Source organism: Carcharhinus amblyrhynchos, chromosome 19, assembly GCF_965287045.1.
Source record: "Carcharhinus amblyrhynchos chromosome 19, sCarAmb.v2.hapA, whole genome shotgun sequence".
Classification (NCBI taxonomy): Eukaryota; Metazoa; Chordata; class Chondrichthyes; order Carcharhiniformes; family Carcharhinidae; genus Carcharhinus; species Carcharhinus amblyrhynchos.
In genome coordinates, this window is record NC_137342.1 from 966,175 (window position 1) to 979,788 (window position 13,614).

At 43.9% G+C, this 13,614-nt stretch overlaps 1 protein-coding gene across 1 annotated transcript in view; it reads right to left on the reverse strand.

Annotated features, from left to right (window-relative positions):
- Positions 1-299: 299 nt before the first annotated feature.
- The window catches only part of cbll1 (Cbl proto-oncogene-like 1, E3 ubiquitin protein ligase), a 51,638-nt gene continuing 38,323 nt past the window's right edge, over positions 300-13,614 (reverse strand). The window contains exon 6 of the mRNA XM_080207124.1: positions 300-2,100. Within this exon, the coding sequence (XP_080063250.1) occupies positions 1,059-2,100 (1,042 nt within the window). The 3' untranslated portion in view covers positions 300-1,058. The remainder of the gene's footprint in view (positions 2,101-13,614) is intronic.

Here is a 13,614-nt window from a genome sequence, read left to right on the forward strand (position 1 = left end):
TCATTTGATGGATTTCATTAAGACGGGTATTGTTCAAACAGATATCACGATTACTGTACCTCACTTACCTTTTGTTTGGAGTTTCCAAAAATAACCCATATAAGTAGATATAAATTTCCTTCCTTCTATCATTTCGCATATCATACTTTTATTTTACAGAATACAAAATAAAAAAACCACCAGTAACCTTGTTCTGAAATGTATTCTAATCTTTTCTTGCAAAATTAAAAAAAGTGTTTTCAACAGTAAAAGGAGCTTGGGAGTTGGGGAATACAATATTACACACAATAGATTCAAACTCCTGAAAAGCCAGCAATCACTTTAATATTCCACTGCATGGAGATTATACATTTCAAGCACAAGTAAACAAAATAATACCTGTTCACCTGCTGCATGGCACTCATCTTACAACATCCCTGTTGTCAACTTTGAAGGGTTTACAATAAGAAAAACATAACTTTGCAACACTGAATTGCTTACATTTGAGGACTTACTTACAGAATATTTTGTAGATGTTAATCACAGTACAATGAGTTAAAGTCAGTAATCTATGCATTTATAATGTATTATATTTACATCTCTCTAAATTATGTTCCTCTATCTTGACTAAAAGGTTAACTTTTAGTCCTAGCAGAATCTTCATAGGATTGCCTCTGATAGTCACTCAGATCTTCCTCACACAAGAAGCAAATTGCACAATATACATTATGAAAGTGGGTGAAAAACATAGCCATTAAAGGGATAAATTGTGTGTGAAAAGTCAATTGCCAATTTCTGCTTATATACAAACCATGTGAATTAATTTACTGCATCGTAACCATCCCAATTAAAGTTTATTTATTTATTAGTCACAAGTAGGCTTACATTAACACTGCAATGAAGTTACCGTGAAATTCTCCTCATCGCCATACTCCGGCGCCTGTTTGGGTCAATGAACCTAACCTTCAATCGCTGTAATTCCTTTCAGCAGGCTCTCTCCAAAAAGTAAAGAAATGTACATCTGAAGAAACATTACAGCGTATGGCTATAACGCAATTCCATTCAATCCATCCCACAACTTACTGATAATATGGCCTATATCGTGTCTGATCTGGGTGATGCGGCCCAGGCAGTGGAGCCTGTGGAGGTGGGACTTGAATCCTTGGTGGAGGGGGACCTCTAGGAGCAGGCCAAACACCAATACCTGGACTATGCCCTCCCGGCTGAGTAAAAGGAGGACTCAGAGTTCCCTGGTCCTCTGTATACTGCGGCATTGAGGAGGCAGAGTAATGGTGGGGAGGTGGAGGAGTGTTGACAGGTGGACCACTGTGTTGTGGAGGGGGTGGTCCATGAGGTGGATGGTTCATATATGGTGGCATTTGAGCCAAGATGTGCCCTGGCGGGGGGTTGATTGGTGGTGGAGCTGCTGACAGAGGTGGAGGTGGAGCCTGGTTGTACACAATGTGGGGGTTGCCAGCTGCCTGTGCTGGGTGCTGCATGGGATGGTTTATTGGTGGCGGTGGGGGAGGAGGTGGAGCATAGTGCTGCTGCGGAGGCAGCATGTGATGTGGGTGAGATACCACAGGATTGTTCTGATATTCAGGATGATGATGAGGTGCAGCAGTTGGGGGCTCACGATTGCTTGTACTTGAAGAGTCATCTTGAATAGGAACGGTGATCAGATTACTGTGTTTCCTTGTTGTCACTGTCGAAATTCGAAATGTTTCCTGACTCACCGACCGAGGCGGTGGAGGAAGAGACATCTCAGAGGGCGGTGGACGAATATCCTCATGTGTCTGGCTGTAGTGATCATGTGACACATGCTGTAAGGGGGGTGGTGGTATCAAGATGGCATGCTGCTTAGGAGGCAGATGCGCAATATGGTGCTTGTCTTGTGGCATCAGAAAACGCTCAGCAATTTCAGCTGGAGGTGCCATCGCAGGGTGGATTGGTTCTGGCTGCGACCTAATGACAGCCTTACCAGTTCTCATGTGCCGGTGGTTGATGTGAGCTTGCAAGTCTCTCTGAGAAAGGTAGGTCCGTTTGCAGCCTTGGACAATGCTACACATGAACAGTGAGCCACGTAAGCACTGCTCAATACGCTGAACTGGGTCACTACACCTAAAAATAAAAAGAAAATAGGGGTGGTCAGTTCCTAAATTATTATGCTTCATTTCAAAAACTCAAGCCATTTGTGCTACTAATCAGCTGTGCCATAATTAAACAAATGCTTGTATTTAATCAGCCGCGAAGGGAGCCTGCGAGAACATCGCTAATGAGAAGATAGGAGGAATCAGAATGACAGCTTTTGAAAAAAAGAGAAAAAAAACTGTGACAATTTCTCTTTCACATTCTTTGAGCAGCAGGTATTTGTTTAGACTAGGAGAGAGAAATTAAAATTTTCAACTGCTCAAATATAGTGTGAAGTGAGTTAGTAAGAATATTAGAACTGAGCAGGTTTAAACTGAAAGAAAGGAAATAGAGGAGCAAATATGTAGACAGTTGACAAGGAAGAATAATAATCAGATAATTATACGACAGGATTTCACTTCCCCAACATAAATTGGGATAGTCAGAGTGTAAGGGGTTTAGAAGGGGTGGGTTTCTTGAAATGTATCCAGGAGAGTTTTTTGTATCAGTATGTAGAAGGCCCAATAAGGAGGGGAGCAGTGCTGGATCTGGTTCTGAGGAATAAAGCTGGACAAGTGTTAAATGTGCAGTGAAGGCGCATTCTAGCAATAGCGACCACAGTATGGTATGGTTTAAGTTTGTTATTGACGGAGAAAGATGGCCTGTAAAAGACGGCTTTGGATTGGCACATTTTATTAAAATAAAGCAGGATTTGGCCAAAGTTGACTGGGAACAGCCTGGTGCGGGTAAGTAATACAGTGAAGCAGTAGGGGGCATTCAAAAAGAAGCTGGGAAGAGTACAAGTCCAACATGTTCCCTGTAGGGGGAAATGTAGGAACGATTAGTTCAGAGAAATTTGGATCTCTGAGAAAGGATCTAAAAAGCATGGATTGGGACAGACTGTTCTCTGGCAAGGATGTGATTAATAAGTGGGAGACCTTCAAAGGAGAAATTTTGAGAGTGCAGAGTTTGTATGTTCCTGTGAGGATTAAAGGCAAAGTGAATAAGAATAAGGAACCTTGGTTCTCAAGGGATATTGGAACTCTGATAAAGAGAGAGATGTATGACATGTATCAGCAACAGGGAGCAAATAAGATGCTTCAGGAGGATAAAAAGTGCAAGAAACTACTTAAGGAGGAAATCTGGAGGGCTAAAAGAAGACATGTGGTTGCTTTGGCAGTCAAGGTGAAGGATAGTCCTAAGAGCTTCTACAGGTATATTAAGAGCAAAAGGATAGTAAGGGATAAAATTGGTCCTCTTGAAGATCAGAGCGGTTGGCTATGTATGGAACCAAAAGAAATGGGGGAGATATTAAATGGGTTTTTTGCATCCATATTTACTAAGGAAACTGGCAATGGAGTCTATGAAAATGAGGCAAACAAGTAGGGAGGTCATGGAATCTATATAGATTAAAGGGGAGGAGGTGCTTGCTGTCTTGAGACAAATCAGGGTAGATAAATCCCCAGGACCGGACAGGATATTCCCTCGGACCTTGAAGGAGACTAGTGCTGAAATTGCAGGGGCCCTGGCAGATATGTTTAAAACGCTGGTATCCATGGGTGAGGTGCCGGATGATTGGAGGATAGCTCATGTTGTTCCATTGTTTAAAAAAGGCTCAAAAAGTAATCTGGGAAATTATAGGCCAGCAAGTTTGACATCAGTAATAGTTAAATTATTGGAAGGTGTACTAAGAGATAGGATCTACAAATGCTTGGATAGACAGGGACTTATTAGGGAGAGACAACATGGCCTTGTGCGTGGTAGGTCATGTTTAACCAATCTATTAGAGTTTTTCAAGGAGGTTATCAGGAAAGTGGATGAAGGGAAGGCAGTGGATGTTGTCTAAATGGACTTCAGTAAGGCCTTTGACAAATCACAGAAACCCTACAGTAAGGAGTGAGGCCATTCAGCCCATCAAGTCTGCACTGACCACAATCCCACCCAAGTCCAAACCCCATATCCCTACATATTTTACCCACTAATCCCTCTAACCTACACATCTCAGGACACTAAGGGGCAATTTTAAGCACGGCCAATCAACCTAACCTGCATGTCTTTGGACTGTGGGATGAAACCCACACAGATACAAGGAGAATGTGCAAACTCCACACAGACAGTGACCCAAGCGGGGAATCAAACCCAAGACCCTGGAGCTGTGAAGCAGCAGTGCTAACCACTGTGCTATTGTGCCACATGGGAGGTTAGTTAGGAAGGTTCAGTCATTAGGTATACATGGAGAGGTAGTAAATTGGATTAGACATTGGCTAAATGGAAGAACACAGTAAAAAGTCTGACAACACCAGGTTTTAGACCAACCAATTTATTTGAAAATTATTTGATTCTATTATCAAATAAATCGGTTGGACTAAAACCTGGTGTTGTCAGACTTTTTACTGTGTTTACGCCAGTCCAACGCCGGCATACCCACATCAATGGAAGAAGCCAGAGAGTGGTAGTGGAGGATTGCTTCTGAGTGGAGGCCTGTGACTAGTGGTGTGCCACAGGGATCAGTGTTGGGTCCATTGTTGTTTGTCATCTGTATCAATGATCTGGATAATAATGTGGTAAATTGGATCAGCAAATTTGCTGGTGGTACAAAGATTGGAGGTGAAGTGGACAGTGAGAAAGGTTTTCAAAGCTTGCAGAGGGATTTGGGCCAGCTAGAAAAATGGGCTGAAAAATGGCAGATAGAGTTTAATGCAGACAAGTGTGAGGTATTGCACTTTGGAAGGACAAACCAAAGTAGAACATACAGGGTAAATGGTAGGACACTGAGGAGTGCAGTAGAACAGAGGGGTCTGGGAATAAAGATACATAATTCCCTAAAAGTGGTGTCACAGGTAGATAGGGTCATAAAGAGTGCTTTTGGTACACTGGCTTTTATAAATCGAAATATTGAGTATCAGAGTTGGAACGTTACGGTGAGGTTGTATAAGGCATTGGTGAGGCTGAATTTAGAGTATTGTGCGCAGTTTTGGTCACCTAATTACAGGGAGGATGTTAATAAGATTGAAAGAGTACAGAGAAGGTTTACAAGGATGTTGCCGGGACTTGAGAAACTGAGTTACAGAGAAAGGTTGAATAGGTTAGGACTTTATTCCCTGGAGCGTAGATTTGATAGAGGTGTATAAAATTATGATGGGTATAGATAGAGTGAATGCAAGCAGGCTTTTTCCATGGGGAGAAAAAACTAGAGGACATGGGTTAAGGGTGAAGGGGGAAAGTTTAAAGGGAATATTAGGGGGGAATGAGCTGCCAGATGAAGTGGTGAAAGCAGGCTCACTTTCAACATTTAAGAAAAACTTGGACAGGGGTGTGGAGGGATATGGTCCAGGTGCAGGTCAGTGGAACTAGGCAGAAAAATGGTTCGGCACAGCCACAAAGGCCTGTTTCTGTGCTGTGGTTCTAATTCAGTACAGAATGAAGGAGAAGAAAAAAGCTTTTAGCAAGTTCAAAGGGAGCAGTTCAGCTACAGCCCAGAGGAGTATAAGTAGTGCAAGAGGAAATGGGAAGGTATGATCGACTCCAACAGGCTTAGAAGTGGACAAATCCCCAGGCCCAGATGAAATGCATCCCAGGTTGCTATGGGAGTGGGGAGAGAGAATTGCAGGGGCTCTGGCACAAATTTTAATTCCTCTCTGGCCACGGGAGAAGTGCCAGAGGACTGGGGGATGGCTAATGTGGTTCCACTTTTCAAGAAGGGTGGTAGAGATGAACCAGGAAATTACAGACCAGTGCATCTCACGTCAGTGGTCAGGAAGCTATTGGAGAAAATTCTAAAGGAGAGAATTACATCCATTTGGAAAGGCAAGGGTTAATGGAGGATAGTCAGCATGGCTGTGTCAGAGGGAGGTGATGCCTAACAAATTTGATAGAACTTTTTGAAAATGTGATCGTGTGAGAGAATGAGGGAAATCAGTTGATGCAGTTTATATGGATTTTAGCAAAGCCTTTGACAAGATCCCACCTTGGAAGGCTGATTGAGAATGCTCATGAAATTCAAGGAAACTTGGCAAGGTGGTTCCAAAACTTACTTAGTAATAGAACACAAAGGGTGGTGGTAGGAGGATGACTGGAGGTCAATATCCAGTGGTGTACCACAAAGATCAGTACTGCGGCCCTTATCATTTGGTATGTACAAAAATAATAGAGATAAAAATGTGGGGGGGAATAATTAGCAAGTTCACAGGTGACACCAAGATTGGTAGGCGGCTAATAGTGAAGAAAGTAGTTGTTGGTTACAGAAAGATATAGATGAGTTGGCCAAATGGACAGAGCAGTGGCTGATTATATTTAACCCTGATACATGCGAGGTGATGCACTTTGGAAGAAGAAACACGACAAGGGAGTACTTAGTGAACGGCAGGACGCTAGGAAGCTCAGAAGAGCTTATTGATAGATCCCTGAGTGACAGATCAAGTGAACAGGATAGTTAAGAAGGCATGGGGCACTTACACTCCAGGCCATGATTGATTAAAGAAAGAACAAGGAGATAGTGTTGGAGCTGTATAGAATGTTGGAGTACTGAGTGCAATCCTGATCACCTCATTATAGGAAGGATGTGATTGTACTGGATGGGGATGCAGAGGAGATTCACCAGGATGTTGCCTGGGATGGAGTATTTGAGCTAAAGGAGAGTTTGGATAGGTTTGGATTACTTTCTTTATAGCAGAGAGAGCTGAGGGGAGACCTAATTGAGCTATATGAAGTTATGCATAGGGGGAATAGAAAGTAGCTGTTCCCCTTGGTTGAGGGGTCAATCACAAAGGGACACAGTTTCAGGGTGAGGGGCAAGAGATTCAGAATGGGATTTGAGAAAAACAAAATACACTCAGAGGGTGGTGGAAATTTGGGATGCACTGCCTGGGAAGGCTGTGGAGGCCAGAAAGCTTCCAACAATTGGGTGAGCATTGAAGCATCTTCACATTTAAGGACATGGGACAAGTGTAGGAAAATGGGATTAGTGTGACTTTAGTGATAGTTATTGATGGGGCAGACTTGGTGGGTCGAATGGCCTTTTCCGCACTATCTGACTGCCCCTGACATCAAGGTAGCATTTGATCGAATGTGGATCAAGCCCTAGCAAAACTGGCATCAGGATAACTTTCCGCGAGTTGTTATATAAAGGAAGATGGTCATGGTGGTTGGAGGTCAATCATTTCAGTTCCAGGACATCCCTGCGGGAGTTCCTCAGGGTAATGTCCTCCCAGCCAACCATCTTCAGCAGCTTCAACAATGACCTTCCCTCCGTCATAAGGTCAGAAGTTTGTTGATGATTGTGCAATTCTCAGTATCACTGATGATTCCTCAGATAATGAAGCAATCCATATCAAAGTCATAGAGGTTTACACTATGAAAACAGGCCCTTCAGCCCAACATGTCCACGCCACCTTTTTTTAAACCACTAAGTAAGACCTAATTGCCCGTGTCTGTCCCATATCCAACTATATATCTTACCCATCTAACTGTCTAAATGCTTTTTAAAAGACACTTGCCTCCATTACTACCTCTGGTAGTTTGCACCATACACTTACCACCCTCTGCGTGAAAAAATTTGCCCCTCTGGACTCGATCGTATCTCTCCCACCTCACTTTTTTTTATTCATTCACAGGACATGAGCATCGCTGGTTGGACCCAGCGTTTGTTGTCTGTCCCTAGTGCCCAAGGGCAGTTGAGAGTCAACCACATTGCTGTGGATCTGGAGTCACACACAGATCCGACCAGGAAAGAATGGCAGATTTCCTTCCTTAAATGGACATTAGTGAAGCAGATGGGTTTTTCCAACAATCGACAATGGTTTTATGATCAGTGGATTTTTTTTATTGAATACAAATTCCACCATCTGCCATGGTGGGATTCGAACTCAGGATCCCCAGAAAATTATCTGAGTTTCTGGATTAATATTCCAGCAAAAATACCACTAGGCCATTGCCTCACCTGTGGTGCCAGAGGAGGCAATTGAAGCAGATGCAAAAGCAACATTTAAAAGTCATTTTGACAGATACATGAATAGGCCAGAAATAGAGGGATGTGGACCATGTGGAGAATAAACGTCTTTAGTTTAGAAAGGCGTCATATGTTGGCGCAGGCTTGGTGGGCCGGAGAACCTGTTTTTGTGCTGTTTGTTCTTTGTTCTATGCAAGGAGTCAGAGGAGGGGGAATGAAGGACAAAAAAAGGGGAATAAGAACAGTGATAGGCAAAGAAACCAAAGGGCAAATTCGAATCAGGCCTTAACACTCCAAGCGCTTGCAATAAAGTGAATGAATTAATTGATGTAAATGGTTATGAAATAGTCGGGATTGTAGTCATTGCTGCAGAGTGACCAGAGATGGGAACTGAGTGTCCAGGGATAGTCAAGAAGGAGGGACAAAAAGTAAACTGCTGGTTAAAGAGGAAATTAATGCAGTAATAATGAAGAATATTAGCTCCGACGATGTGGAATCTGTGTGGGTCGAGCTAAAACGTATCAAGTGGCAAAATCATTAGTAGAGGTTGTACAATGACCTCCAAACTGTAGTGGTGATGTTGGGAATGACACTAAACAGGAAATTAGAGTTGCATATGATAAAGTAACATCTGTAATTATCCACCCTCTCAATTTCCCCCCGGATGTTATACATTTGTTTAATTCATTTTATGGATCACAAGTGTCGCTGGCTGAGCCAGTACTTATTCCTTTATTTCCATTTCGGGGGCATTTGAGAGTCAACCACATTGCTATAGTCACAGTGCAGGAAATACGGCAGATTTCCTTTCAGATGGGTTTTTAACGACAATCAACAATGGTTTCATAGTCATCATTGGACTTTTAATTCCAGATTTTTATTGCATTCAAGTTTCACCATTTGGATTACTAATTCACTGCCTCTCCCATGTTTCAATAAGATCACTTTTCATTCTTCTAAATTGCAATGGACAAAAGTTCAGCCTGTCCAACCATTCCTCATAACATAATCCCCCAACATCCCACCTGTCAACTGAGTGAATCTGCTTTGAACTATTTCTAACAGATTTATTCCCTTTCTTAAATAAGACTAAACCAGGACACCAGACCACTCTGTACCTCAGTTTTGCAAATGTTTCTCCATTTAAATAATACGCTGCTTTTCTATTCTTCCAGCTGAAGAGGACAAATTCACATTTTCCTACATTTACTCCATCTGCCAAACGTTTGCTCATTCAACTAACCTGTCCTCATTTTTCTGCAGATTCATGTCTTCACAACTTATTTTCCTACCTGTCTTTGTGCCCAGGCAACTTTGGCAACCATTTATTCAGCCCCTTCAAAGTAATTTGGGCTTTCCATTTGAGAAAAGAATCTTTGATTCACATCTTCAAAATAATGATATTCGTTGATTGGTTCGGGGGACTAAAGGACAAACACGGAACTAGGTCAAATGCTACAAGGTAATTCTTTCCAGAGTCGTTTACCTCTGGAACAAGACGTTTTATGAGTGGGGATTGCTGCACATAATAAAGCAACAAGTGCCCCAGCATGACCAACATAACACTATCATAAGTAGAACACAGAACGTAACAGCGCAGTACAGGCCCTTCGGCCCTCGATGTTGCGCCGACCAGTGGAACCAATCTAATGACCCTCTAACCTAAACTATTCCAATGTTATCCATATGCCTATCCACTGACCGTTTGAACGCCCTTAAAGTTGGTGAGTCCACAACTGCTGCAGGCAGGGCATTCCACGCCCTTACTACCCTCTGAGTAAAGAGCCTACCTCTGACATCCGTCCAATAACTACCACCCCTTAATTTAAAGCTATGTCCCCTCATGTTAGCCATCACCATCTGAGGAAAAAGGCTCTCACTGTCCACCTTATCCAATCCTTTGATCATCTCGTATGCCTCAATTAGGTCACCTCGTAACCTTCTTCTCTCTAATGAAAATAACCTCAAGTCCCTCAGCCTTTCCTCATAAGACCTTCCCACCATACCAGGCAACATCCTGGTAAACTTCCTCTGCACCCTTTCCAATGCCTCCACATCTTTCTTATAATGCAGCGACCAGAACTGTACGCAATACTCCAAGTGCGGCTGCACCAGAGTTTTGTACAGTTGTAACATGACCTCACGGCTCCGAAATTCAATCCCTCTACCAATAAAAGCTAACACACCATACGCCTTCTTAACAACCTTATCAACCTGGGTGCCAACTTTCGGGGAGCTATGCACATGTACCCCGAGATCTCTCTGATCGTCAACACTACTGACAGTCCTTCCATTAGCCCTATATTCTGTACTCCTGTTACTCTTACCGAAATGAATACCTCACACTTTTCCGTATTAAACTCCATTTGCCACCTCTCAGCCCAGCTCTGCAGCTTATCTATGTCCCTCTGTAACAACCATCCTCACTGTCTACAACTCCTCCGACTTTGGTGTCGTCAGCAAAGTAGGTAGGCATGGGGCAATGTATCCTCAGTCATTGCTGTCTCCTGTATGCTACTTATTTGTCTGTGGGATTGAAGAGAAATTTCACAGAGTTTTCCATTATTTTATCCCATATCCAGGAGATTGTGTGGATCAGGGTCTTGATTTGTCCAAGTCGCAGCATGACAATTTGGAACAAATTTTACTAACCAACGATCTATTCTAGCCTTTGTTTACATGACCTGGGATTCATATGAAAACACCAAGGTCAATTTTTCAGTAAAGAAGGACCTAATTACAGAGAACATCAAGAGGAGATTTAACACAGGCCTGTAAAATTATGGAGGGATCTCAAGGGGAAAAGTGTGGAAAATATCCTCTGGTGGGGTCTGACAAAGGGTAATCCAGGTTCCAAACGGTGGTTCTGTCTGTACAGATGCCATCAGACCTGCTGAGATTTTCTAGCATTTTTTGCTTGTGTTTCAGATTCCAGAATCAGCAGGAATTTGCTTTTATCCTTTGGTGGGACATTCATTGACAAAGGGCCAGATTTTACCAATCGGAGGCTAAGTGCTGGATCCGAGCCTGGAATGCCTGTTCCAGCACGCCCATACGCTTTTTGCTGGCTGCGGTCCGGTCCGCTCTGTGGGCAGGGCTTAGCACTGCCAGAACGATCAGAGCTCTGAATGGCGCATGCACAGATCAAAAAAAAAACTGAAACAGCACGCCCAAGCACGAAAAACAAAGGAGAGAGAGAGCTGGGGAGGATGGATGGACTTGGGAGGATCTCCACCATCCATCCCTCCCAAAAATCCATCTGAGCCTGCCTCCCTTCTCTGGCAGACGCCAGAGCAGTAAGAAGTCTCACAATACCAGGTTAAAGTCCAACAGGACTTTTCAACGGGACTTTAACCTGGTGTTGAGAGACTTCTTACTGTGTTTACCCCAGTCCAACACCGGCATCTCCACATCAATGAGTGCAGGTCAGAAGGGAGAGCAGCAATCGAGGTAGGTTGCAGTGGTGTGCTCTGCCAAGGGGGTGCTTGCCTCCCAGGGAGAGTTCGGGGTGGGGGGGGGGGGGGGGGGGGGAGGTCTGCAAAGGGTGTTTGAGGAGGATGGGCTTCGGAGGTTCCCCTGCAGAAAAGGTATTCGCTTCAGATTTTTATTCTGCAGGTGGATGGCAGCGCGGATCCGAAGACGGTAAAGTGGGATTTGGCGGTACAGTTGGGCGTGCAGTTTATTGGATCGATTTAAATGCACGCTAATACATTTAAATCATTGGGCCGCCCAATTGGGACATAGACTGGATCCGTGCCAAAATCGGGTGTCGGTAAAGGTGCATTCTGCTCGATTTCAAGTGCAGATTGCGTTACAGGCCTGACGTCCGAATTTACTGCGATATCGCGCCTGTTAATTTTTGGTAAAATCGGACCCAAAGGGTCATGATTTTAAAATCCATTGGCAAGAAAATGGAGAGTTTAGGAGAAATTTATTTGCACAACAGAATTTATTACAGTTTGAAATGGTTTGCTACATAAAGTAAGGATCATTGCACTTTAAGGGAAATAGAACATAGAACACTACAGCACAAACAGGCCCTTCAGCCCACAAGTTGCACCGATCATATCCATACCACACAGGCCTATCTATAACCATCAATCCCATTAAATCCCATGTCTCTTAAAAGACCCCAGTGAGTTCGCCTCCACCACCACTGACGGCAGCCAATTCCATTCACCCACCACCCACCGAGTGAAAAACTTACCGCTGACATCTCCTCTGTACCTACTCCCCAGCACCTTAAACCTGTGTCCTCGCGTAGCGACCATTTCAGCCCTGGGAAATAGCCTCTGAGAATCCACCCTATCTATACCTCTCAACAACTTATAAACCTCTATCAGGTCACCTCTCATCTTTCGTCTCTCCAGGGAGAAAAGACCGAGCTCCCTCAACCTATCCTCATAAGGCATGCCACCCAATCCAGGCAACATTCTTGTAAATCTCCTCTGCACCCTTTCAATAGCTTCCACATCCTTCTTGTAGTGAGGCGACCAGAACTGCGCACAGTACTCCAAATGAGGTCTGACAAGAGTCTTATAAAGTTGCAGCATTACCTCCCGACTCCTAAACTCAATCCCTTGATTAATGAAAGCCAGTACACCATATGCCATCTTGACCACATCCTCCATCTGCGAGGCCGATTTAAGAGTCCTATGGACCCGGACCCGAAGGTCCTTCTGATCCTCTACACCGCTAAGAGTCCTACTCTTGATATTATATTCCTTCATCCCATTGGACCTACCAAAATGGGCCACTACACATTTATCTGCGTTGAAGTCCATCTGCCACTTCTCCGCCCAGTCTTGCATCCTATCTATGTCTCGCTGCAATTTCTGACATCCCTCCAGACTATCCACAACACCACCAACCTTTGTGTCGTCGGCAAACTTACCAAACCATCCCTCCACTTTCTCATCTAGGTCATTTACGAAAATGACAAACAGCAAGGGTCCTAAAACAGATCGCTGGGGCATTCCACTGGTGACCGACTTCCATGCAGAATAAGACCCATCCACAACCACTCTCTGCCTTCTGCGGGCAAGCCAGTTCTGGATCCAGAAGGCAACAACCCCTTGGATCCCATGCCCTCTCACTTTCTCAAGTCTTGCATGAGGGACCTTATCAAACGCCTTGCTGAAGTCCATATAAACTACATTCACCGCTCTTCCTTCGTCAATGCGTTTAGTCACATTTTCAAAGAACTCAGCTAGGCTCGTAAGGCACGACCTGCCTTGACAAAGCTGTGCTGACTACTTTTGATCATACTAAACTTCTCTAAATGTTCATAAATTCTGTCCCTCAGTATCCTCTCGGTCAACTTACCAACCACTGAGGTCAGACTCACCAGTCAGTAACTTCTTGGGCTATCCCTGCTCCCTTTCTTGAAAACAGGAACCACATTCGCAATCCTCCAATCCTCCAGAACCACTCCCGTCTCCATCGACGACGCAAAGATCATCGCCAGAGGCTCTTTCCCTCCCCTCCCACAGTAACCAGGGGTACATCACATCCAGTCCTGGCGACTTCTCTATCTTGATGCAATTTAAAAGTTCCAA